This window comes from Macrobrachium nipponense, chromosome 10 (genome assembly GCF_015104395.2).
Source record: "Macrobrachium nipponense isolate FS-2020 chromosome 10, ASM1510439v2, whole genome shotgun sequence".
Classification (NCBI taxonomy): domain Eukaryota; kingdom Metazoa; phylum Arthropoda; class Malacostraca; order Decapoda; family Palaemonidae; genus Macrobrachium; species Macrobrachium nipponense.
The window spans coordinates 79,325,709-79,353,536 of NC_087204.1; the positions used below are offsets into that span (position 1 = coordinate 79,325,709).

At 38.7% G+C, this 27,828-nt stretch overlaps 1 protein-coding gene across 3 annotated transcripts in view; it reads left to right on the forward strand.

Annotated features, from left to right (window-relative positions):
• The window catches only part of LOC135223720 (protein unc-50 homolog), a 107,453-nt gene that overhangs the window by 18,641 nt on the left and 60,984 nt on the right, over positions 1-27,828 (forward strand). For all 3 annotated transcript variants that reach the window (XM_064262467.1, XM_064262466.1, XM_064262465.1), the window contains exons 2-4: positions 2,946-3,071; positions 11,432-11,583; positions 14,334-14,399. In XM_064262467.1, the coding sequence (XP_064118537.1) occupies positions 11,442-11,583; positions 14,334-14,399 (208 nt within the window). In that variant the 5' untranslated portion in view covers positions 2,946-3,071; positions 11,432-11,441. The remainder of the gene's footprint in view (positions 1-2,945; positions 3,072-11,431; positions 11,584-14,333; positions 14,400-27,828) is intronic.

Sequence of the window (27,828 nt, forward strand, 5' to 3'; positions counted from 1 at the left end):
TTATCACATTTCAGAGTTTCATGAAAATCAAGAATTGTAGGGTGTTTGAAGCTTTGTCTATAGAGAATGGTGTGTTTCCTGTCAGGATAAGACATCATTGGTTGTGTATCAGCTGCTGTCATACTTGCGACTAAAATTTGCCATGTAAGATAAGGCTGTATATACAAATGGCACCCATCCCTCATGTCCAGTTAGCAGTTTGTCCAATACTAGTTTGTTTCAGTTAGGAAATGATGAATCCTTGTAAAACTTACTGAAGGTATGATCCAATGGTGTAGAGGTTAGTTTAGAATATGTCCTGAAATTCTTGGTTTTCTTTTTCTCCACCAAAAAACTTGAGTTTCCTTACTGATTTCCTTACTGATTTCCCTAAATTGTGAGCTGAAGGGTTAACAAAGCATATCTGATGGGAATAAATATTTCAAAAAAAAAAAAAAAAACTTGGGTTAAACCAAAATTTAGTTTGAGATCATTTTTGAACAACTTGTAAAATTTTAGTTAAATGGCTCCACGTATGACATCAATTTCTCACAAGACCAAATTAAAAGTAGTCAAATGCTGATGATTTTGGCATTTTTTCCGGAGAGTGGAAGACTTCTCAAAGATTAACATGTTGAGACTTTGCCAGTATTCTAAGTATACTCACTTGATGTTTTCAGTGATTTTTTTTTTCTTAAGTTCATCTGACAAAGTTCCTCTCACATTTCATTTGGAAGGGGAATATCCATAATTAAAGAGTTTTTAATGAGTTGTTTACTGGACTGGAAAATAAGTCAAACATAAACTTCAAGAAATTTAGTGTTAAAGTTAATATTTGGCAGATCAATGATAAATTTGTGTTTAACTCAATAATTGATGAATAGTTTTTGGAAACTACATTATTTGACGAGTGCAATTTCATATAGCTAATGTTTTTATTTTGCAAGTACAGTTTCTGAAAATGACCCAAAGAGCTATATGTTGCGGGGTCCAAGAGAGGATAAAGACCTCCCTTCCAGCCAGGCAGGGTGCAGCATCCTGAGATCATTGTCACTTCTACACATTTTTGTTTCTGGATTTTTTCAGGTTTTTTATGATTACATGATCGAATCATAATTTTTTACAATTTTATTGTTGTTCTCTTTTATTTGGCTTTCTTAACTCAGAAACCCCAGTTCCTACTGTTGTATATATATGTAGAATTATTAGTATGTAATATTATTATGAGAAATAAAATTGAATGTTTTACCTCAAAATTAATGGTAAAAAATGTACAGAACACAATGGTTCAGGTTTTGTGTCCTAGTGGAAATTCTTTAAACATGCAAAAATAGATGCCTTAACCTTCCATAACATTACTTATCCTGACCTGAGTTGTAGCTCTCTACATGATATGAAACATCTCTTGCTTAAAAGCTGTGCATAATATTTAAATAGATGCCAGTTGAATTTTTATTTAAAAAGTCTTGGTAGTTTAAGCTGATATGTATTCAGTAATTTCAACATTGCCTTACCTAACCAAAATTAACTAAGTGTTTGGAGGGTTCTCACATGAATCTTTGTGACTGCCACCCCCATAAACTAAAAGGAAAAGATTACTGCAGTAGTATAAGAATAAAATGCAAAGAAAAGGGAATACATTACAGTGTCACAAAGAACATGTATGCTATAGCATGTTTTGTTTTATATATAAAAGTAGTTGCTAGCCCTCCAGATGGTTGGGTACCACCAGGTCATTACAGTATTCCAGATACAGTAGTAGTACTCGGTTATTGTTGGGGTTCCCTGTGGTAAATAATACCCGTTTGTTGCACCCATAATTTCATCTTAAGAGATTGCCTGTAATTGAAGTCCTATCTGCTCTTCGTTGAGTTATGTTATAATACTTTTTATTGCCAAATTAGTAATTTATTTTATATTCATTCACTTTAAGCTAATCCTGTTGGCTTAGGGAAAACTTTTTGGTATTGCATCTTTTTTTTTTCCATCTAGTCAGTCACTCTCATTATGTTTTAAAAGAAACTCATTCTCTCCAGAGTTAGATGTGTTCTAGATATGAGTGGTGTCTTAACTTCATCGATAGAGCATCGGGGTTAGCTAGCACACACTGCCATCATGGTCAAGTACCTAACTGCATAGTCAACCAAATTTTAATCAGATTTCAGGAGCTAATATTACTTACTTGATGAAATTCTCAAGTCCATTCTGGAGTGTGGGATTTTTAGCATAGTGAAGTAAAAAGAGACTAACAAGCTAGATTGGAAGTGATCAAGGATAAGAAGGACCCTTTGCAACCTTTACTTTCTTGTTAGAGAAAAATCAGGACCTGCAGATGTATAGAGGCATAAGAGCCAAAAGTTTCAGATGCTACTCTGAGTACCAGTATGTATTGGGTATTGAAAGGAAACTTGGATTTCAAATGTATTACAGTGGTCCCCCCGTATTCGCGGGGGATGCGTACCAGACCCCGCTGTGAATAGTTAGAACCCGCGAATGTTTGGAACCCCTCTAAAAATGTTAAAAACAGCCTATTTTGTTAGTTAAAACTCAAGAAAAAACCACTAAAAATTTTCATACTTGGTTTTTTTAATAGTTTTATCACAAAAGGTGCATTTTATGATGAAATTGATAAAAAAAAAAGGAATTTGTGGATATTTCTCATAGAAAAATACCGTGAATGCACTAATTTTCTGCGAATAATGCGGGGAAATGTTCCCGAGAGAAATCCGCGAATGTGTGAGTCTGCGAATCCGGAGAACGCGAATATGGGGGCCCACTGTATACTGTTTGCATGTAAAATTATCTCTGGCTTCAAAGTGTAGATCATACTGCAGTTTTCCCCATGGTGTTCATTTCTAGTTATAGTTTATTAGTTACCTCCATTTTTTTTTAAGTCTTTGAGGTTATTTAAATCACATATTTTTTATAATTAAATAGAATTGATAGTAATTGTCACTATTTTTCAGCACGAATCACAAGTACCAAACATCTCCTCCTCCTTCAAGGGCACTCTCACCCTCAAGTGTGGGGTCATCAACCGCTCCTCTGAGCTATAGAGCAGGATCTCCACTTCCAACACCAGCAGCACACAGGTTAGACTACACTACTAATTTTGTTTTTTTTTGTGCTTATAAGAGTACAAACAATTACAGTAGATTTTTTTTCACTAGATTGTGATGTGAAAAATTTTAAGTAAATAGTTAACGTAAATGTTAGAGTTGAGACTAAAATTTCAAAAGAGAGGAAGAGAAAGTTCAGAAAGATTGTTGGTGTAATGGTGCTGTATGAAATATGTAATCAGTAACAACACTATATACATATACAGGCGGTCCCCGGGGTTACGCCGGGGGTTCCGTTCTTGAGACGCGTCGTAAGCCGAAAATCGTCGTAAGCCGGAACATCATGAAAAATCCTAAGAAAACCTTACTTTTAATGCTTTGAGTGCATTGAAAACTATGTAAACTACATTCTTATGGCATTTTTCATAAAAAAAAAATTCAAATATTGATTATTTTGCATTTTTGGTGTCATATTTCATCTGCCAGATGAGCGTTGTAGGTGTCGTAACCCTGGAACATGCGTCGTAACCCTGGAAATAACGTCGATTGACAAGCGTCGTAAGCCGACACCGTCGTAACCTCGGAATGTCGTAAGCCGACACCGTCGTAACCTCGGAATGTCGTAAGCTGACACTGTCGTAACCCGGGGACTGCCTGTATAATACTTATGACTTAATCTGTAGTTGGATTCTTAGTTTTTTCATGAGCCTTTTCCAGTTGTTTTTAATACAGTAATCCCTCGCTACTTCGCGCCTCAAGTTTCGTGCCCTCTGTGGATCGCGGATTTTTCAAAAATATTCATAAAAAATTCAAAGTTGAGAAAAAATGGCGCGGACGCTAGCAGAAGGCAGAGAGTGTACATTAGAACATCAGGTATCAACACGGAGATGGCGTGTAACTCAAAATCCACCTCTCTGATTCGCTGGCCATCTCGGCTCCTGAATCTCATCTCGCAAGCTGATTGGCCGAGCCGCCGAGACGCGTTACCCAGCATCTCTCCCTGCCCAGCGCCCAGTGAAGGAAGACCGTATTCATTGTTCTCTCGCGCTCGTGTCGCTACTCTTGCCGCGCGAAAGTTTTAGCTGTTCTTTTGTGCTTTTTTTGTGCAAGATAGTGCTTGTGACGCCCTTGAAAATGGCTCCTAAACGTCCTGCACCCTCTACATCCTCTGGTGAACCCAAGAAGAAGAGAAAAATGATGACGGTGAATGAGGAAGTGAAATTATTGGACATGTTTAAGGCAGACAGTTGCTATGCGTCTGTTGCCCGCATGTACAGACTGAATGAATCAACGGTTCGCTACATAAAAAAAGACGAATTAAAAATCCGTAAAACTGCCTCAATAACGTTCTCCAAGGACACTAAGCGCGTTGTGACTCCTCGTAATAAGGATTGTGCAAATGGAGAATACGTTATCAGTGTGGATAACGGACTGTCGGGAAAAGAAGGTTAGTCTCGATACCAACATGATTCGATACCAACATTGATAGAGGTGAGTTATGTATCTTGTTATAAGAATACAGTTATTATTTACATATTCATGTACATGTACACACAAAAAATGTATACTACGCATTTAAAAAATAGGGGGGACCCTACTTCGCGGTTTTTCACTTATCGCGGTCGGTTCTGGTCCCCATTAATAGAATAGGTGAGGGATTACTGTATTCATTTTATGAAAGGATGCTCTTCATTATTCATTACATTATTCATTTATATTTATTTTTCATTGTTTTCTGTATGTAAAACTGTTTATTCCCTATAAAATGTATTTTTTTTATATATTTTTGGGGGTCGAGTGCATTAATTGTATTTACATTATTCCTTACGGGGATTATTGTATCGGACTTTGTGTGAGGTTCTGGAACACACTATGTAAAAAAGCCAAGGTTCCACAGTACAAAAGAATCCTCATCAAAGATGGATGATCTATCCATGTTGAAGCTTGTATTAGTGTCCCTACTGGTAATGTTTCTTCTCCATAGCCGTTCTTCATGTTCTGCCTTTTCTTTCATGGGCTGTTGTCCTTTTAGTATATTGCAAATTTTCTCATGCCATAAAAAGCTCACACACACACCCTTCCCATGCTGTTTTTAAAGATTTCTTTCCTGCTGCTTTACTTTTTTATCACTGAAAACTATTTCAGATTCTTAAACATAGGTGCACACAGTGTCCATCTTTACTTTTTGAAGATATTTTTCATGTTTCCATTCCTGCTTTTCAATTTGGAAAATACTGTATAGTCAAATAACTATGGCACTAGTGAATATTAATGCTAAGAGATATACAGGCAAATGATACAGTTCAGGAAATGGTAGTCATACCAATATTGATAGCAGTACTGTTGAAGACTTGAGTATAGCAAGAGCAGTATCATTTGAGAATTGCATAATGGTTAAAATGATGAGGGAAATGAAAAAAAACAAAAAAAAAACAGACTAGAGTACTTTGTAAATTATGAATGCTACATGTGGGAGTAGAGTAACAACAGTCTGGATGAAGGGGGAAATGAAATAGCTAGGTTACTGGTTGGTAAAGGTATCCTTGTAGTATATAGTAGAGTAATGAGCATTTACAGAGAGCAGAGAAACTAGAGGAAATGTTCTGACTACAGAATCCCAAGGTCATGGCTGAATTGCACGAAGAAAATAAAATGGTCGTATGGTAAGAAGGTAAAAAGAGCATTCAGGTTGTGTAGTAATAGATATGATAGTTGTAGGATAATGACATAAAGGAAGGCCCAGATCATGAAGAACCAAATGGAAATTTAGGTAGAGAGAACACAAGGTAATAGAGAGTGCTGGTTACTCAATGACTTTTCCGCTATAAACAGTGGCATAAGTGGAAAAGCTGATTTAAAAAAAACTTGGAAGATGTTAAATTTCTCTCTCTCTCTCTCTCTCTCTCTCTCTCTCTCTCTCTCTCTCTCTCTCTCTCTCTCTCTCTCTCTCTCTCTCATACTGTGTGTGTGTGTTTTGTCATGTTGTCATTCTTATTATTTGTGTATAGTACAGTGGACCCTCCCTCCCCAATATGTAAAATCCACTAATACTTGGAACCCCCTCTAAAAACACTTATAACTGACTATACCAAATGTATACCTAAATAAATAACATCCTACATCAATTATACCTTTATTTATTATCCTATTACTTTATTAATCTTTGAGATCATATTATTAATATAATTTCAAAGTCATCTTAAACATTAGTACCCTTAAAGATATGTATATATACATACACACATACATATATATATATATATATATATATATATATAGATATATATATATGATATATATATAGATATATATAATATATATATATATATATATATATATATAGATAGATATATATAGATAGATATAGATAGATATATATAGATATATAGATAGATATATATAGATATGATAGATATATAGATAGATACTATATATATATATATATATATATATATATATATATATACTATATATATAGATATATATATATATATATATATATATATATATATATATATATATATATATATATATATATATACATATATCTATATATATATATATATATATATCTATACGTATCTAACCCTTCCAGCCTAAACAGAGAGAGAGAGGGAGAGAGAGAGTGTTACCACAGACATATCTTGTGTTGGACAAGAGAGAGAGTGACCTTATCTCTTTAATCTCTCAGGAATGTTCATCTATTTCTCTTTACTAGCAAGAAATTTTTTTTGTTTTTTGTCTTCCAAAGATGTATTACCTTTACAAGAATTTTTAAAACACTGTAAACATGTATCTTTTCCTGAGAGAGAGAGAGAGAGAGAGAGAGAGAGAGAGAGAGAGAGAGAGATTTCAGTACGTATGTATTTCCTTTGACTGTCAAGTTGGCAACACTCAGACTTACTAAGTTGGCAGCACTGACCATCCCACCCTTACTGTCAGTTTTCTTGACATTTCTGACAGGTTCACCCTCCCCCTCTCTCCAAGTCTCTCGCAAAAAGATTGGGGTTTCCTTTATTTACGTATAATTTATTAATTTATAAACTGAAATCTTAAATTCACTATTGTGTGGGTGGTGATGCTCAAGAGTTTTTGTTGTGCCCTGTCCGGGCCCTGCGTTGCTATCTTAAAAGGACTCGGCACCTTAGACCAGGCTGCCGCAGACTTTTTGTTAGCACAGGCTGTACAAAGAAAGAGTTGTCTAAGAATACTATCTCTTTCTGGATATGGGAAGCCATCAGACAGGCATACTTGACACTTGATAATTCCACCATCACGTCTGTGCAGGCTAGAGCACATGATGTTAGAGGTATTGGTCCCTCTCTGGCTTTCAAAAAGAACTTGGCTGTACATAGAGCGCTGAGCGCTGGTACTTGGTTACGCCAGTCCACGTTCACCTCTTCCTATCTTGAGGATGTTGCCCACAGATCTATGGACTTGTTTTCCCTGGGTCCTGTGGTGGCTGCCCAACAGGTTGTGTAATTTAGTTGCCCTTAACAGGGCACCTTTGTATCTTACCTAAGATGATTGTGTGGATGAGAGAATGGGTGAGTTGGCTGGTCTCCTTCTTTCTCTTGTACCTTTCCTTCTTCCTTCGGGCAGTTTAAGGAATAGACGCATCATTTGCTGGACTGGTCTGTTACAGGTGAGTAAGGTAGTCATACTGGTAGTGTGGTCGTGCAATATACAATATCTTGCCCACTATTTGGTAGCATAGGCTCCACTCCTTGGCAAGGAGGAGTCAGGTATAATACAAACCCTAGTGTCTTGGTTTGTTGTTGGACAGTCAAAGTTTCTCTTTGGTTCCCTATACAATGGTTATCCCATATATCATTGTATGTCACTCAGGTTCTGAGTGGTTAGATATTAGTTTATCTAGCTTCTCAATGGGCTTCAGTCCCTCTCTTAGAACTATTTCTTTTGAGAGCTGGACTGGTGGGTAGGCCCCCAGCCGGTCTAGGATGTCTTATACCTCCCTCCAAGTATGAGTCTATCCTATTGTTAAGACTGTGTTAAGACCAAAGGTTTGTTCACGTATGAACAAATGACAAATTTTCTAAGACAATTTGTATTTTTCAAAGCTACAAACCTGAGGTCTTAACGTTATACTGCCCACCTCTAGCCACTCCTCTATTTGTTAAGTCATCCTGAGTTGGGAAAGACTGGCGTAGATGCGTGGTCCTTGATCACTCTTCACCCGATCTACACGTGTTGCCAGATATCACAGGATTTCTTGCTTTCATCTGCTTTTTAACCGGATCCAGCTAGGCGCTAGAAATTATCCTATTGTTAAGACCTCAGGTTTGTAGCTATGAAAAATACAAATTGTCTTGGAAAATTTGTCATTTTTTTATGTTTACATTATAATATTGAAAATTAGTAAAGAATTTATTTATTATGTGTACAAAAAACATACATCTTGGTGTGAGAGAGAGAATTTTTAATATTTAATATTAATAAACTTAATATAATATTAATAAATATTTATATTTGAAAATTAGTCTGTTTTAATGTTGAAAATTAGTAAATGATTTTTGTATGATAAAAAATGTATTTAGTCATGAAAATAACATCAAAATACACTAATTAGTGAAAATTTATCTATGGAAAAGGCTGCAAATTGCTGAATTTTTTGTGAATAATTTATAGATAGGCTCAACAGAAAAAAACCCGCAAATGGGCGAGTTCGCAAATCTTGAAGTGAATACGGTGGTTTGATTGCATGTATATGCCAGTATACATACATGTTTATTGCATACAGATCCTTATTTGTTCCTACACGAATAGAAACCATCAGTATTTACTTAGGAATTACCTTCAGTGCAAGGTGGAGCAGGCTGTTATACATAATATGGTTGTTCGGTAGTTGCACTACTACTGGTGGGAGAGGAAAGGGTTACCCTCACCTTCCTCCTTCACTGAGTCATGTAATCACTTACCTTGTAGCCTTCATTGGGAAGAGACACTATATTGCCTTCCTCTGCCCAAATGTTTCCTTCACTACGTTTTGGTTTTTATCTTCCTTTTGTTGTGCTTGAAGATCTGTAATATACTCCATCTGTTCTTATTGGATGTCATCCAAACCCAAGAATCATCTAAGCTTAAACCTCGCTTTTGCCTAGGTGTGGGAGAGCGACATTGCAATTGCTTTCTGTCACCCTCTGAAGTAGACCCGCACACCATTTGCACCAAATGCTGCAAGCGTGTGTGTTCCATGACTAATACTCGTCCTGAGTGTTGTGACTGGTCCCCAGACCAGTGGATGAGGTTTGCTGGAAAGAGGAAATCTAAAAATGTTGCTCATCCATCTTCGGAGGGGTACTCTTCTCCGAGGACACTGGGTAGCTCCTTATCTCTTCCCATGTGATTCCATTCAGCTGCTTCTTCATCTAGGGGAGAAATTACTCCTCCACATTTCCCTGGTGCTTCAACCATAGGGGTTTTGCATGGATGAGCGGGGGCCTATCACAATCTCTTGAGGGCTTCTTCCTTTTACTCCAGGGGGCAGCAGCATTCTTTCTCTGGGCAAAGGGAGGTAGCCTCTAATATTCCATCGTCTTCAGGTTTGAAGGAGATTGGGAAGACCTTTCAAGATCTTAGGAACCTCTGGCCATCCCCAGGTCTTCCAGGGGAACAATCGGTGTGGGGCTTGATTGCACATCTTACTGCCTGCAACCAGCCCCCATCTCTTCGGTGTCAGTAACTGGGACTACAGTTTCATTTATGGTATCTAAGGCCGCCATGACAACTGTCACAGCGCCCTCAGTTATTCTTTTGGTCCCATCAACATCAACACACTCTCTGGTGTCTCTTGACGTTAAGGATCTTCTGACCAAATTAATGAAGAGGTACAAGTGTGAGAGAATGTCAAGGAAGAGACCCTGTTCCCCCTCTACATCACCAGTATCATCTTTTCCATCTGCTTTCACCTCCTTCCCTTGTTCTTCTGAGGGTCCTGTTAGGCGGACAGACCCGAAGAGGAAAAAGGGGGTGCTCTAGACCACAAGATCCCCCCTTCTCCTTTTGAGTGTCCTCTTAGGCAGACAGACCTGAAGAGAAAGGCAATAGCTCTAGACCTGAAAAGGCCCATGGGCCCTCTCATGGCTTGTTTTCTACAGATGAAGCACGAAAATCTTTTTACAACTCTCACATGTCCCAGGATGGGGGTCCACAGCTCAGGTGTTCCCGAACATCTGAGGTGTGGAATACACTCTCCCCTGTCCCAGGACAGGGGACCTGTGTATTGGGTGTCTCCAGACATCCAAGACCCAGGAATGTGCCTATTCCCCTGTCTCAGAACAGAGTACATACCTGCTTCTTGGGGTGTCCCTGGTCATCCAAGGCGTGGAAACATCGCACCCTGGGATCAGCCACAACCAATTGACATGCAGGGCATCAGTATCAACGCCAGACATCTCTGATTGTCTAATGTCTGGTAAAGATCCTTCTTCTGTACAGAGTTCCAAGGTTCCAACCATCATGGTAGCAAGTTGAGCGGGGCACACTTCCATGCCCCAGTCAATCCTCGCACGTGGGTCACTTCAACCTGTGCCCCCACAGGTTCTCATCCCTGAGCTCCAACGGACCTGCGCTGCTATGATAAGTGTTCGTGGTTCCCAGACCAAGACGCAGCTTACAGAGAGAGACGGGTGTGCAACATGCAAACGTTGCCCCCACCCCCACCCCCAAGTCCCTGACCCAGGATGCGGCTTCTTTGAGCCTTACCTTGGATGTTTGGATGTTGGGTCCCAAGCAATGATACTATAGAGTACACAGAGATACTAAACTCGAATTTTTTCCCATGAAAGTCGTCATATGTAAAGACCAGTGGTTTGTATTTATGTAAGAACAAATGACAAATTTTATACCGAACATACAAACCTGAGGTCTACATAAATCGCCCACCTCTAGCCACCCCTCATTCTGCTACCTGGGCTGTAGGGCAAGTGGTTAGGTGACTCGGCAAAGAGAGGTGGTGAGATTGCCCCTCGCCTCTCCCACCAGTAGTGCAACTACCTAACAACCTTGTGGTGTAGAATAACTTGCTCCAACTTGCACTGAATGTAATTCCATGTAAAGATCTCAGGTTTGTATGTTAGGAAAAATACAAATTACTTTTAAAATATGTCATTTTTAAAGACTATTGACACTTATAACAGATACTTTGCCCTGTTTTGAGAATCTGAGAAAAGTAAATGTTGCATTATGAGCATAGACTATATTATGTGGGGATTACAGTGGTTTGTTATATTAGTTATTCTTAGGATTTATGGGTTCTTGGAACTACAAAAGATCTTGGGATCAACATTAAAAAATTATTCCTATGTTTAACTGTATATGTAGGGGTATGATAATATGAACAAGGATGATAAGTTTTTCTCCATTCTTTCCAGACACGACTGCATGACAGCTGCAGCAAAAAGATACAAGTACCTTCGACGGCTTCTCAAGTTCCGTCAAATGGACTTTGAGTTTGCTACTTGGCAGATGGTATATTTGTTTTATTCGCCACAGAAAGTCTACAGAAATTTCCAGTACAGAAAGCGTAAGTACAGTATTGTTACTGAAGAATTTTTGTTCTTGCAATGTGAACATGGATTGTTCAATTACCAATAGCATTGTAAAGAACCATCCTACTTGCAACCAAGCTTGGTGCTGACCAACTGGTTGTAAGTCAAAATGGATGTAAGGGGCTGACATACTTGGTTGGGCATTGTTATATCAAGTGCCTACTTAATACTTTAATGTAATGTACAATAGTTATTTCAGTATTTTTACTATAATGTACTTCTATTAAAGGTATATTTTAATCATTTACGTAATGTATATTATGTACAGGTAAGCATAGAGTTGCAATGGGGTTAGCTTCTTGCATGCATTTCAAAAGTCAGTTTTAGCATAGATCGGTTTGCAATTCCGTCTACAGTGCACTTAATACCAAATGATGCTGCCGATAGGGCAGGGTAACTCAATCTAATGCTGCCCGAGTGATGAGAGAGCTCTCCTGAGATGGCACATTGCTGAGTAACTCAGATATCAACTGTCATACTGCACATACTCTTATGCCTCAGCCCACACAGCCCTGATACCAGAAGTAAGGTTGTAAGTACTAGAGGTTGTATGTCAGCAGGTTGTAAGTTGGATGGTACTTGTACAGCATTGATTATTAAATGAAACTCTTATCAAGTGTCTGTTATATGTGGTATGTACTTTAGATGCTACTTTACTAATACAAAGCAAATTTTACTGTTGTTTTTAACTTTTGGTCAGTCAGCCAGTAGCAATTTGTTCAGTTAGATTAATGCCTCATAAAAGGAATTGCTGTGAGAAGATATATTTTTAGCAGTCCTTGGATCAAAGGCATGTTCTGTCTCATGGAATAAGATGCCAAATATCCTTTATAGTTTATCCACAAAACAGGTCATTGTGTAAGTAGTAGTTACAATCTTGTTCCAGGCTCACTGGTTGAAGAATGATATTAAAAAATATTAGTAGCACAGTACTTTGTGATATTTTATATAATTTTATTGAATCTCCAGGCTAACTTTCACTTATGCTCTTAGTAGTATTTAAAACATTGATTCTAACACAGTTGGTAGACAAACTAATAAGGGGAAATAGTACATCAGATCTGGTATTTTCCTCAAAGTGCAATACATATGAGATCCATTGTAAGTGTTAAAAAGAATCTGGATAAAGAGATCATGGTTCAATTTGACTTCAAGCTGAAACTGCCTTTTGAGAAGAAGTATAACATTCACAAAGCTACTTTTGAAAAGCATACTTTATAAGGTTACAAGTAACCTGGGAAGCATGCAGAGCAAATTTCGATTTGAGTCAAAACCAACTTTTTGCTAATATGAGACTGCTACATTCAGAAACAAAAATAACACCAATTTGCATCGTGCAGCTAAGAAAGTCAGAGAGAGATGGAAACCACACAAACTGCCAAAGTTACAACAATTGCAGCTCATAAAAAACGTTAAGAAGTTAGTGATAAATTTGGAAAGCAGAGTTAGAAGTTGAAGCTAAGAATAAATCTTGTGCAAAAGAAAATCCTTTTACACAAGTGAACAGTAGCAAACTAATCAAGAGTACAAATTTTCCCTGAAAAGCTAAGGATATCTCGAGGAACTACAGGCGTGACAGCTTGATTTTGTAAGTTTCTAGGAAGACACCTAGACTTAACATAGCAGATAATGCAAGGCCTTAAGTTAAATATAATTTAAAAATTGTAAATGGATTTGCAGAGCAAATTTGACAGATAGTATATGGCAAAAGTAAGAAATCTAAAGGATGGATGAGAATTAATAGGCAGAAGCAGTATTTTCCAAATCTTGTAACATTTATGTTAGTGTGAAGGTACGTACTATAAAATGGTCAAGTGCAGCTGATAACCTCAGTTGAGTTGTGTGAGGACTTTTCAGATATACTTTAGCAACCCACTCAATAATCATGCCCGAGTTCCTTGTTAACTGCTGATGGTTTTTCAGGCACTGGATCTTTGTGTCTGGAGGTATTTCACTAGTGTGTGTGTGTGTATGTTTAAGTGGAAGCAAGCTAGCTTTTTTTGTCTGCTACTGCTGAAGATTGAATGGCAATAGCCAGCTAGATATTATACATGTACAGTAGTACCTTGACCTACGAGTGAATTAATGCACTGTACAAGTTTTCCAAGGTACGAGTTGTCAATCTGTCGATTTTTTGCTTTGTTGCACGAGCAAAAAACTGAGGTACGAGCTCGAGATGACACTGCTGCTTAGATGGCATAGTGATGAAAATTAAAATAAGCAAAGAAGAAAAGTAAATATGTATATTTTCCATTAATCTTTTAAAAACTTATACATTACTTCACTGTATCCAATAATATTGTATGTAAGTCTCATATTGTATTACAAAATATACTAACATTTCTTAAAAGAAAATTGTAATATTATGTAGGTACCCTGAATTGTATACAGACAACTATATTAGACATGGAATCCCATTTGCTAGCCCCTTGAGTTGGATTAATCAAATACTATGTTATTCAGAGAACTTTTCTTAAATTAGGTAGTGACAGCCTAGTTTGAAGTTGACTCCTCTTTTATTAGTAACTATAGGTGGTGCCTATCAGTATTTGATCTATTTACAGTAGTCTGCTTTCCCTGCTGACCAAAACTAAAACATAAAAGTTACAGTTTAGTCAAATTCATAATTATCTTGACAGTACGTAATTTTAAGTTTGAGTTTGTGTTAAGGTTCATTTCTTATAAATAGCAGCTCATTAATAATTAAATTCATTCTTTATTCCAGAAACCAAAGCCCAGTTTGCAAGAGATGATCCAGCATTTGTGGTTTTGTTGTGTTTCTGGTTATGTGGTGAGTACAAATATATTTTGTTGGCTCTAGTTTGTCTTTTCCAGGTATGCCATGACTTATTTTACTGTGTGACAGCAAGCTGGTTGAAATATAGTATGCTTCAGATACTTAATTAGTGATAAATTCATACAAAACATTCATCTCATAAGGAAACAGTTATGTTAGATGCTAGTATTTTTACAATGTAACCTTTGTAAAATCACAATTTTTGAAAGTAAATTGTATTTTTCCCAGCTATACAAATCCGAGGTCCTTTACTCTAGGAATTACTTAAGTCATAGCCTGGACACGGCTGCTGAATTCTTTAACAAGGCAGTTAGGTAGTTATCTACTGGTCATGTCATTGATAGTCCCTCCGACTGGATGTAAACATTCCAATTTGCTTTTGGCCCAGGTAGCAGATCGAGTGGTTGCATGAGGTGGGCAGTTAGTGTAAAGGATCTCAGGATTTTATAATAATAACAATACTGTAATATCCTTTATTTCAGTTAAGGGCCATATACGTGGAATATACAAAATACAGACAGTAACATACACAATCTAGATACATGAGACAACATGATAAAAAAATGAATAATTGGCACTTATCCACACAATAGCTGAGGTAGCATAAGTAATCATAATACTGGTATGTAATTAACAGTAATGATATTTGTGAGAAAAAAAATGCATCGAGAGTTATAACAGTTAGTGCACAGATCATATAACTTAGATTTTAACTAGAGACCTTAGGTGGTTACAGTAGTCAGGTCCAGAGGGTTAAATACAAAAATTTAATGCAGAAATACTTTAACTTGATAGTATTCACAGTAATAATGAAAAAGTAAAATATCAGCAATAAATATAATAATAATGACAGAATCTGCAGATGACATCTTGCCAATACAGAGGTCAAGTCCTTAGGGGACAAAGGCCTCATTTTCACATCTTTCCCACAATTTAGATCTTCTTTGCTTCACTCCTGAGGATGCTTTGTTTGAGCGAGTTGCTGCTGTTTCTCACTCGGGTTATCAGACTGGACATTGATCGCCTAACAATGATTTTTACATTGTCCAGGTGGTTTTCTATGAACATGTGTGTGGTGGAGTGGTAGCAAGGAGTGTTTGTGAAGCATCTTAAAATGTCATTGTGCACAACAGTGATACGTCTCATGGTCTCTTGGGTATAGTTCGTCCAGAGGGAACACCCATAGATACTGTGGCAGTACAAGCGGAAGAGCAGCAGTTTCACTTCTCGGTGACAGAAGGCAAACCTTGCAATCATGTTGCCAGTTGCACGTAGTTTACTACGCCTCTGTCCAATGTCTGCCTTATCTTTTAGGTCGTCGGTGATAATGTGACCCAAATGTGGAAATTCTACACAAATTCCAGCCGATGGTTTCCAAGGAAAATTTGTGGTTCTGCATATGCTTAAGTGATCTCGGGAGCAGCGACATGCACTGGGTCTCTGTTTCGTTGTATAGTATATCAAATTCCTCTATATATTGGCAGCAAGTTTCGATGAGTCGTTGGAGACCTTGCACTGATGGGGAAATCAGAACCATATCGTCGGCGTAACAGAGGTTGTTTATAGTTGTTTCATTGACAGTGCATCCGATTGGGAGTGAGTTCAGTTTGACATTCAAGGCATCTGTGTACGTATTAAACAAGTACGGAGAGAGAATGCCCCCTTCCAAAGCCCGTTTAGGGAGCCGAAGGTGTACAATAATACGTTACCCCATTTGATACAGAATTACTATGTGGAGAACCAGCAATGTAAAATCCCAATTAGATATAGGGGTGTGCCTCTTTTATGCAGCTTCAGGAAGAGCTTCAGGTAGTTTACTTTGATGATAGGTAGTAGTTCAGCAATTCTTTCAGTATGTAGATGCAGGTGTTGGTTGAGTGGTTTGCTTTAAATCCAAACTGGTTGTCAGTGGTGTGTAGAAAGGGGAGAAGTCTCACTAGAAGAACCGACATGTATCTTCAATGCGATCGTTGTGATTGCAGTTGGCCATTAGTTGCCAGGGTCAGCTGCATCCTTTAGCTTGTTTTAGATTAATGGTACCTAGTGAACTAAGAGTAGGGAGTCTGGAAGAAACTGGTGAATTATGCACGCATTGAAATAGGGCAGCTAGCAAAATGTAAATTATCGGATGGCAGAATTTGAAAGCCTCTGCAGGAAGGCCATCACAGCAGGGCGATTTATTATTAGGTAGGCTGTTTATGGCATCGCTGATATTACCTGGCGTAATACGGTCTGCAAAATGAAATTGAATGTTGTCAGTAAGGAGGTTATCTACATCCCTTTGGGAATCTTGATCATTTATGCAATTCAGGATATTGTTGATGTGATCACCCCACACTTGTGATAGCCTTGTCTCCGACTGCTTCCCCTACTCTCTGTGATAGTTTTTTAGTTTTGGGATTTCAGGACTGGATATCTTTCCAAAGACAAGGATAATCACCAGATTCTAAGTTTCTAGACATTGCATCGGCTCTTAGTTGTTTTTCATTTAATCTGCAGTGCTTAAGAGCAAGTTTGAACTGCGCTCTCGCCTGTCTCATTAGTAATACAGGGTGTCCTTCCCTTGGGCTACCATTTTGCCTCCACAGTAAAAACATTTCTCGTGAGTATGTATACAGATTTTATACAAGTCATTCCATCCAGGTATATTACGAGAATTACCTTGACGAAATCTATAGGCAGCCCTGCCTTTAAGCAAGCATAGCAGAGACTATGTTCGAATAGAATTCATTCAGACCCCTCCTGTGGTGGTCATTTCCACAATTTGTTAGTACAAAGTAAGGCATCTGCCAGTTGAACTATTGACTGCAACCTGGTTTCCGTGGTGGCCCTAAAGTATCTGGTTTTCTGTTGGTTTTTAAAATCCCAGTTTACCGCTGGTGGGCAGTCAGTTAAGGGGTTCACGGTAGGGAGGGATAGGGTACTGAATGACACCTGTAATGGGATGTGATCATAGCCCGTTGCAAGATTGTAGCGAAAATTGCAGGTCATAATAGAATCATGAAGTTATGGAGATGTGATGCAATGGTCCAGCCAGGAGGTTGTAATTGCGTCCGCTCTATTATGTACTCATGAGTAGGAGAGAGGGAGGGAGGAGCATTACATCGCTAATTAGGAGAGTATGGTTTTTACAGAAGCAAGTAAGTTCATTATAAAATTGTTTTGTGGGGTGAGAATTAAGGTCCCCGATTATACAAATAATGATCAGCAAGAGAATCGTGAATAATACTGTGTAACTCCCCTAGGATCATGCAGTAATAATCAAAATTATTGTTATTTTCCCAGGGCATATAAACATTAATTATTAGGATTTTAGTGCTCCCTATTGTCACTTGAAGTCCCAGCAATCTGTCACTCTTGTAGGTCATCACCTTTATCATGTTTTCTAACAATTTGTGCCACAGGAAAGAAAGGCCCCCTTTCGGACAACCGGCTATGATTTGATCTGTAACTTGCATCGATGAAGTTGAGAAGGTTCTGAAGTCTTCATGTATTGAATCGCAGATGACAAGGTCATGTGGCCAGAGGAGCGTTTCTTGCAATGCAATGATGCCTTTGAAGTTTTTGCAGAACATGTTTAGGAGACGAATGTTCCACTTGAGGCCAAAAATATTCCAAGAGATTATGTTTAATATATCCATGACTATTCATGAAGATGGGAGATGAATGCTCTGATCATTTGGGTGGATGGGGGATTAGCCAGGGAGAGTGGGCAGTCACTCGCCGTGGGCGGTTGGGGTGTCAGTAAGTTTCCCTGAGGGTGGGGCGGGGTTGGTCCCGGATTAGGTTATATCTTGAAACTAATATATTAGGACCGAAATTCTCACCTTTAAGAATATCGAGGTGTTGAAATAGGGGTAATCCTGTAAGCCACTTTATGTTTACTTTTGCGTGGGAGTTCGTGAGAGATGAGTGGGTCAGAGCCAGTGAGAAACTTGACTCTCTACTATGGCGTGTAGTGTCGCCAATGAGCGCAGATTGTGAATTACTATGTGACATCTCTTCTCAGGTTTCGGGCGAGGTGAAACATGAATGTTGGGCTCCGGTCCAGCGGTCAAACGAGAGGTTCTTCTCTTCTTTCTGCTTGTTTGTATCTGCCAGCCGCCAGACCCCTCATGATCACTCTCATCTGCATCCACGATGGTGGGGTTGGGGGGAGAATTAGGGTGGGGAGAATCACGAGGGCTGGTAATCATCACCGGACATCTATCTTCCACCGGAGACACTGGGGAGGGAGAAGAAGTTGGGAGACCAACAGTCCCCTCAGAACGGTCTATAGGTGATGGGGGCACTCCCATGTTGCTGGGAGACGAGGAAAAACTGGGTGCCGCATTCAAAGGAATCTGGTGGCTATCGATGTGATTGTCTAATGACTTCTGCACTCCTTTGATTGGATCCCAGATCTGTGCGAGATTATTTGTTTCCACAGTTTTAAGACTGTCTAGGGATTCCTGTAGTCCTCTGATCACGTCCCAGATTCTTGAGAATTTATCATTTGTTTCCTCGATTTTTTCAGATTTTTTTCCAGTTATTTCTGAGAGGGATTTTGCTGTTTGGAAGGCATTATCTGCCTTGTGGTACAATGCAGGTAGACTTAAGTCAGCAGGCCCCATTTTCTTGTGAGAGGACAGGTTTTTCGCGGATCGCTCCTTGAGAATGCTCTCTGGTATCAGATCTTTGCATTTTGTATATTCTTACGATACGCGCGTGCTAATGCCTTGATTATTTACTTGCACATGTGTATCATAATTTATATAGATAAAAAGAAGGGAGTTTGGAGGTCGCCAGCCGGCATACAGACACTAAATACCGGCAATAAATGTATTTAACAATTACTTTGTACATGTAGTAACAAAAGAGAGCACAACGGATATGATATTACCGTATATACTCGAGTAACGTGCGATCTCGCATATCATGCGACCCTCAAATTTTCACCAATAAACAGTGGTTTTGTCATGTATCTCATGTATCATGCGAGTTCTTTTCCAAGAGCGTCAGTTCATAAGGTTGGTGGTTTAGCATGCTAATGGCCGAGTCATTCAGATGTGTGCTGCTGCTAGTCAAGTTACGGTAATTTTCTTACTAATCTCGAGAATTGAATAGATAATCTCAAGATTAAAAAAGAATCCCAAGATAATAAAATAATTGTAAAAATAACACGCCTTTGAGTCCTAAATCATTCTCTCTCTCTCTCTCTCTCTCTCTCTCTCTCTCATCTCTCATCTCTCTCTCTCGCTCTGCTCTCTCTCAGGAATAAATACTGTAATTTGAGTCTTTCACCAACGGGTATCAGTAAATGTGTAGACATTGTGTGCATGTTTAAAAAAATGTGCAGTACACACATATTCCGATGTTTCGGTATTTGGAATTTTTCAGATTTCGGAAATGTGAGGTCAGATGCATAATCAAACAAACATCACTACTGCAGCAAAAACATTTTTTCCCTTTATGTTTTTCATTATTGTTATTCGTTAATTACAGTTTTATTTAAATAAAATATAATATAAATACTGTTAAATGAATGTGAGATAACTAAGATCACATATAACAAAATATGTGGGACAATTAATATCATATGTTCACTAATAGCTATTATTTTTCAAAACAAACATTCCGTAAAACGCAAAAAAATATATGTACATGACAATCAAAATACAGGGCAGTCCCCGGGTTACGACGGGGGTTCCGTTCTTGAGACGCGTCGTAAGCCGAAAATCGTCGTAAGCCGGAACGACGCTTGGAAATATGTCTTAAACTAATAAAAAAGTTATAAAAACCTTACTTGTAATCCTTTGGTTACAATACATGTCGTTTCCTGTAGTTTTATGTACAACCGGGAGTTATTTTCATAAAGAATGCTGGTTCTTGAAGGTAAAAACTATTGTAATCCTCTGGTGACACTACATTCTTGAAGTTTTATGTACAACCTGGAGTGATTTTGCAAAATCTTGAGGGCTACAAGAACAGCTGATTACTATTTACGTATCATATAGACTAATTAAAGTAAATGTATCTTTAAATAGGCTTATATATTAGTATCAACAAAACATTTCCTGCCATGAGTCAGAGGCCGTTTAATGAAACGAACACTTCTCTGTCCCTAAATCTGTTCAGAAAATAAACGTTACGTCAATCCCCGAGACCATTGTTGCCAAAGCGTCGCTCTCTCTCCTCTCTCTCTCTCTCTCTCTCTCTCGTCTCTCTCTCTCTCTGATCAAATTACATTGGAAACTTGACATACGATTGCCCTAATATACGAATGTTTTGAGATATAACAGAAAATTTGCGAAAACACAAGCTTTGATATACAACGAAATATTTTGAGATACGATTTTGCGATGAGTGTTAGTTGTATAGGCGACCGATAAATGGCGTTCAGTCTGTTTGTTTGTTGGTGCTGCATGTTAACACGTCGTTGTTTAGTTCGTTGTATTTGCGCCTATTTTTCGTGTTATTTTGTCTATTTTATTATTAACCATGGGTCTCAAGCTAAAGACAAAGCAGGTGATAAGAAAAAACCCAAGAAAATGATTTCGATGGAAGCAAAACATGAAATTATAGCAAAGCATGAACGTGGCGTTCGTATCGTCGATTTGGCAAACGAGTATGGTCGAAATCCTTCTACAATATCCACGATCATCAAGCAGAAGGAAGCTATAAAAACCCCCGAGACCATTGTTGCCAAAGCGTCTCTCTCTCTCTCTCTCTCTCTCTCTCTCTCTCTCTCTGATCAAATTACGTACTGGATAATGTCTCTCTTTGGATACTTCGATTTTGCCAAATATTGAGGGCTACAAGAACAGTTGATTACTATTTACGTATCATATAGACTAATTAAAGTAAACGTATCTTTAAATAGGCTTATATTATTAGTATCAACAAAACATTTACTGGCATGAGTCAGAGGCCGTTTAACGAAACGAACACTTCTCTGTCCTTAACTCGGAGCGTCGGAAGACGCCTCTCGCTCTCTCTCTCTCCTCTCTCTCATCTCTCTCTCTCTCTCCTCTCTCTGATCAAATTACTGGATAAGTCTCTCTTTGGATACTTGGAATTTGCGTTGTAATCTAACCAGAAACTTCGTTTTGTTATTATTACTGGAAACAAGCAATGATTTTTTCATTATTTGCGCTTTTGGACTGTTATATGTAAACTAGTATGTATTCATTCGCTCGGAAACTAGTTCCGCATATGAGGCGTCACTAAAAAACATAGAAAAATACAACATAAAAAGTGTCGAAAATCATCATAATATCAAAATTTTTGTTGTAATCTAACCAGAAAACTTATTTTTATTAATATACTGTGCTAAACTATAAAGGATTTTTATCATAAGTATGCGTTTTTTAAAGCGTCGTTAACTCGGAGCGTCGGAAGACGTCTCTCTCTCTCTCTCTCTCTCTCTCTCTCTCTCTCTCTCTCTCTCTCTCTCTCTCTCTCTCTCTCTCTGATCAAATTACTGGATAATGTCTCTCTTTGGATACTTGGAATTTGCGGGTTTGTAATCTAACCAGAAACTTCGTTTTGTTATTATTACTGGAAACAAGCAATGATTTTTTCATTATTTGCGCTTTTGGACTGTTATATGTAAACTAGTATGTATTCATTTGCTCGGAAACTAGTTCCGCATATGAGGCGTCACTAAAAAACATAGAAAAATAAAACATAAAAAGTGTCGAAAATCATCATAATCTCAAATTTTTGTTGTAATCTAACCAGAAAACTTATTTTTATTAATATACTGTGCTAAACTATAAAGGATTTTTATCATAGTATGCGTTTTTTAAAAGCGTCGTTAACTCGGAGCGTCGGAAGCGTCAGCGTCGTAACCTTGGAACAAGCGTCGTAAACCCAGGACAGATTTTTCCATTGAATATTAAGAAAAAGCGTCGTAACCTCGGAACGTCGTAAGCCGGAACCGTCGTAACCCGGGGACCGGCCGCCTGTATAATAAATGTTTTGCAGTTCAACCTGTGAATTTTAACAATAAGTATGACTATATAATATATTTCACCATATCGATCTTGAAGTTGAAGAGTCGTAAAATTTTGAGGATGGTCCGGGAAAAGGATTTGTACTTCGTGATTATGTATCGCTACAACACCATGTTGTATTTTCATACCACTATATTGATGACGCATCGCTACGACACACTGGTATTTTTCATACCACTATACATTAAAGTTAAAATGATCATATTATATTATTGTTTTCACGAAGAAATAATTATTATATAAAGAAAATTATTGAGTAATTTTTGCCGTCAGCAGTCAGAAAATCACGAACATGGTAACGTTCAAAACTAGTGCCATCCACGGCATATGTCTATAAATAGAACAGAAGCAGAGGGCAGTCATTGGATAACAGATCTCCATGGCTACCAACCAACCAATCAGGTGTTAGTTATACTACTCTGTGAATTTCTTAGAATGAATGTTTTAAACACGCGAAGCTAATGATGATGTGTGTGTTTTGCATACAATACGTAGTTTTAGTTTTTATTAGTGTAAGTATTTTACAGATTACATGAAGAATAGAATAATTCCTTCTCATTACTTTGAATGCAAAATGGTTTGAAGATTCTTCCGCAAAAAGAACAGAAAAACAATTACTTTAGAAGATGATACCTATTTACTAACGGGGTTGACATAGCTTCAAAACAAAATTCAGCTCTTTAATCTCTGGAAAAGTGTTAATCTTTCTGTCTGCTGGTCACAACCTTTGTATCCCCGGCGACTAACAACAACAAAATTTGTTTGTTTGTTTTATCTTCCAAGATGTAGGTATTTATTACCTGTAGGTACAGCACATTTTTTTTTAACAGTATGCCCATACACACACACACACACATAAGTTGTGTGTGTGCTAATACCTATTGGTTTCAGAGACTCAAGTTAACATTTACAGTATAGTTGAGAGGGGAGAGAGTTCATCCTAGATGGCCTTGGTTCATCTCTTTAATCTCCCGAGGAATGTCAAGATTTGTTCCCTGCTCTTTGTAAATTTAGTCCATGCGACTGACAGCAACAAAATTCATATTTTTTTCTTCTTCCAGATATGAATTACCCGTACTGCACATTTTTAACAAGCATGAACACACTGCAATATACTCTCTCTCTCTCTCTCTCAGAAAAGATACCGTCAATTCAATTTATCAGTATCTTTTCCTGATAGACAGACAGAGTAAATATTTAGGACTCCAAGGCTTGGCATATGTCAGTTATTTTATTATCTTGGGATTTTTGGTTAATCTTGGGATTTTCCATGGTGAACTCTTGAGATTAGTAAGAAAAATGCGATTATTTGAGTAGCAGCAGCTGCAGCGCACACCCAAATGAATCGGGTAAGCCTAGCACGTCAAACAATAGTATTTACAAAATGAGCTGAGCTCTCTGGCTGGGCTGTTTTGGTCCTCCCACGTGTTTGATCGCATATCTGCCAAATTTATAACAACAACAGAGATAAAACCATTTCTCCCATTACTGATATCAAATATTATCTTTTCCGTTACGCAGAATTCTAAATAAATTACGTAAGTTCACGATTGATAAAGTTTTTTTATGTAATAACAAGAAACGGAGTCAGATTTTCTATCACCATGGCATCTCATTTCGGTGCTATTGCGAATATTTCAACCAGTTCCACGTGCGTTTAAATCCATACTGACTGTACAGTCTGGAGGCAGTTCTCCCTCTACACATATCTTGATTTCTTAATATCGTAGGTATAGAATAAATTGGTGAGCAAGGAAATATGAAATAAAGCATAACAGAGTAAGTTTGACGAGTGAGAAAATAAACAATCGTATACAAACAGATTCTCTCTCTCTCTCTCTGACAAAAGAATAGATAGGAAACAATGACTGAATATTGCTTGAATGCGATATGGCAAAGTTTTGGCCTGACTGAAGTGTGGAGTGACTTTGACACCGATTACAAGTTATTCCTGGTCATCTCACAGCCACGGATAGACATCAACTTCACAGCCGAGAAAGGGCATTTGTATACAAAATAATTAGGTATGGAAAATGCGAAATGCGGGCCTATGTTGTCCCATAAAAAAAGCTCTCGCTCGGACAGCTGAGGATTTAGGAGAGAGAGAGCAGGGCCGAATAGGAAGGAGATTAAAGTACCTGGGAATGAAAACCCCTTATAATCTTATAATTATAGCCTCGGGGTTTGTCTCAAGGACATTCAAAGGTCTGTCAAACACGGGCAGTTGTTGTTATTGTAAAATTAGCATAAGGGCAGATCTTTAAAAGCCACGCCAGAGAGCTCGCCACGGTGACAAGACTATACCTTCCATATGAAGATGAAATGATCAAAGATCTGGAAGATGACGAATATGACTGCCTTGATGGCGAAGAATTCAGAGCAGTATTTGATGATACGGTTAGGAGAGCGACTTTGGAGGATTTTAGTTTATTAATTTTATGCATTTTTTTTTACTTTAATAAATTTTCACTTAACTGCGTATCCTAAAATAAAAATAATAGTTCAAGTAACAAATGTTTCTTTTACCGAGTAAAACAAAAAGTAAAAATTCCTTCGGTATTGTGCCTTAATCAACTGATTTGGAAATTATAGATGGTTAGTCTAGAACAGTTAAACATGCTGTATAAACCAAAATAATGCAAATGGCGCACGATCGCTCTTTTGTATTTTAAAATACAATAGTAATATGAGAATGCATACAATATTATTGGATATAGTGAAGTACAAGTAAAGCATAACTTTTTAAAAGATCTACTGTTTTCCTCCGGTAGTAACTATCGCAATCTGCCGATTTGGGAAAGCATAGACGGTACGCTAATTTTATACCGCGTGTATGATGCGACCCCTTTAAAATTAGCTTCAAAATTAGGTTTCAAAAGTCGCATGATATGCGAGTATATACGGTATATATAAATAATATTAGGTTAACCGTGGTTAACCGCTGAAGCTTGAAGCTGCAAGGGGCTTCTCTGGAGTGGAATGGTGTACTATGGTTTGTAACCATACGTGGAAGTTCAGCAAAAGTACTCTCGTCCCCTGGAAGGGAAATTTACGACAATTAAACACTAGTTAATATGCACAGATTCGCTAATCCACTTAACCATTCACTTACACTGCACTATTTGACTTATACAGATTATTTATACTAATGGACGTTGCAGTAAGTCTTATAATTAATTACACATGGCAGCAGCTATATTTACAAACGGTTAGCGCTTAGGCATTATGAAGAGAGGCTACTCTCAGGGCAAGGGGAAACGGTCTCGGGCGAAGCCCACCACGAGGGCATGCCGAAGGGTAGGAGAGAGAGGAACAAAGGATCAGTGAATAGGATTTCTTTCTGTACGGATAGGAGGGAAGGATGGGATGTTATTCTGGGGAAGGAGGAAAGATAGGTTAGGGTACGAGGTTCTCATACAACAGACACCTACCTTGTAAGGGAGAGACAGTTGCCTCTCGGGAAGGGGCAGACAGAGGACAGTTGCGTCCTCCTCGTAAGACTCTCAGTCGGTGAAGACCGGCCACCCACGCTTTCAGCCTTCTCCCCCTCATTCTTCGAAAGTGTCGGGGTTACTTCCTTGGAGGGTTTTCTACTGGTCACAGACTCCTGGCCCCTTTTGTTTTAGGCCTGACTTGCATCACATTTCCCCATTTTGGGGGGTGCCAACTTGGCGCTGTCATCTTGCTGTGGCGTCTGAAAGTAAGAGACCTCGGGGAGTAGCCTGGTCTAGGATAGGTAGGTGAGTGGCGAGGCTCTGGATAGGGCCACCAAGCTTGCATTTGTTCAAATTTCCCATTCTGCTTCTCTCATATGAGAGGAAAAATGGCGGAAGGACCATCACGAATGACAATATGCATTGTTAATTTCCTCATTGGAGAAGACATCACTGACAGATTTTATAGCTAGGAAAAATACAATTTACTTTCAAAAATTGTGATTTGCTCCTAAGCAATAGACAAACCCTCGGTCCTTTACAATAGGAAAAGACACTGAATGGTGGATGGGAACTGAGTGATCTCCAGTGAGCCAACTGGGGTTCAGCCTACCTGAGATTTCCTTCCAGGTCGTAAGAGCGAGGAAGGGAATCCAGCCACTGACTTTTGATCGCAATTAAAGAACTGCAAGATCATATTCAGTCTTCTGGGTTTACTCATAAGGGGGAGAATATGTCCCCCCCTTAACCCTTTAAGAGAAAGTTAAGAACCGTTACGAGTGTCCTATGTCCAGGTCCCTCTACCCTGCCTTGCGAAAGGAAGGTGTGAATAATACTGCTATTAACTAATCAAAGAAATTAGATAGATTACTCCAAGAGTGTCTTACTTGCATCGATCGCTCGGTTCAGCATGTGACAGTCCACATTACTCTCTACCCGAAGGGTAAGAGTAGGATGAGAGAGATGAAAGGGGAGCCAGTCACTCCACAGTCATGCTCAATCATACTGTACAGTGAGGCGAGATGCAATACTGTCCAGTTAAGGAGCTGGGTAAGTTACACAACTTGTTGAGCAGCCACCACTGGTCCCAAGGAAAAGTGTCCAAGGATCTGTGGGTTATATCCTGAACCTACAAGTTCCACGGAATATGAGGGACGGGGCAATGCCCCTGACCTCACAAATTCTTCGGACGAAGTGTACAGTCGTCGTCAGCAGCAGAGTAGTACTTCTTCCAGGTCGTCTCTTGAAGCCATCATCATCAATGAATTTGCTCAGGGAGGGGGTGGTAAAGGACCCGAATCTGATCAGGAACTGATGGATTCTGATACTTCAGTCCAAAGCTCGGGACGAAGTCTAACGCAACCGGTCCCCATCCACTATTACATCATAAGAAAGACCACGCAGTTCACCAATTCTCTTCGTCGATGCCAGAGCAAGCAGAAAGATGGTCTCAAGGATCAGATCTCTGTCTGAGTACTCTAGAAGGGGGTCGAATTGGGTGCAGTCAGGCTCTGCAGCACGAGATTCAGGTCCCACTCAGGTGGTCTGCTTGGGCTTGAAATTGAACTTCTCACAATTTATCTGGGTCTTCAGATCCCAGTAAAACTGGAGGAGTGAATTCCTGTCCTGTAAAAACCACGAACAGGAGTTCACTAGGACCAGCCAATTGTCGAGATACCTCACAAGACGTATCCCGTGTGAATGCCCCCAAGCTGACACCAGGAGGTCAAACACTCATGAACACCTTGGGCGTGGTTGAGAGTCCAAAACAGCATTCTGAATTGGTAGGCCATCTCTGCGAGGACAAAGTGGAGGTACTTGCGGTAGGATTTGTGGATGGATATCTGGAAATACGCATCCTTCAAGTCCACCATCAACGCAAAGTTGTTCTCCCTGGTAGAGGGAAACATTGTCCGTGTTGTCTCTCTCTTGAACCGAGTCTGGCTAAGAAACTGCTCAGGGAAGAAAAGTCTATGATCGATCTCTATCCTC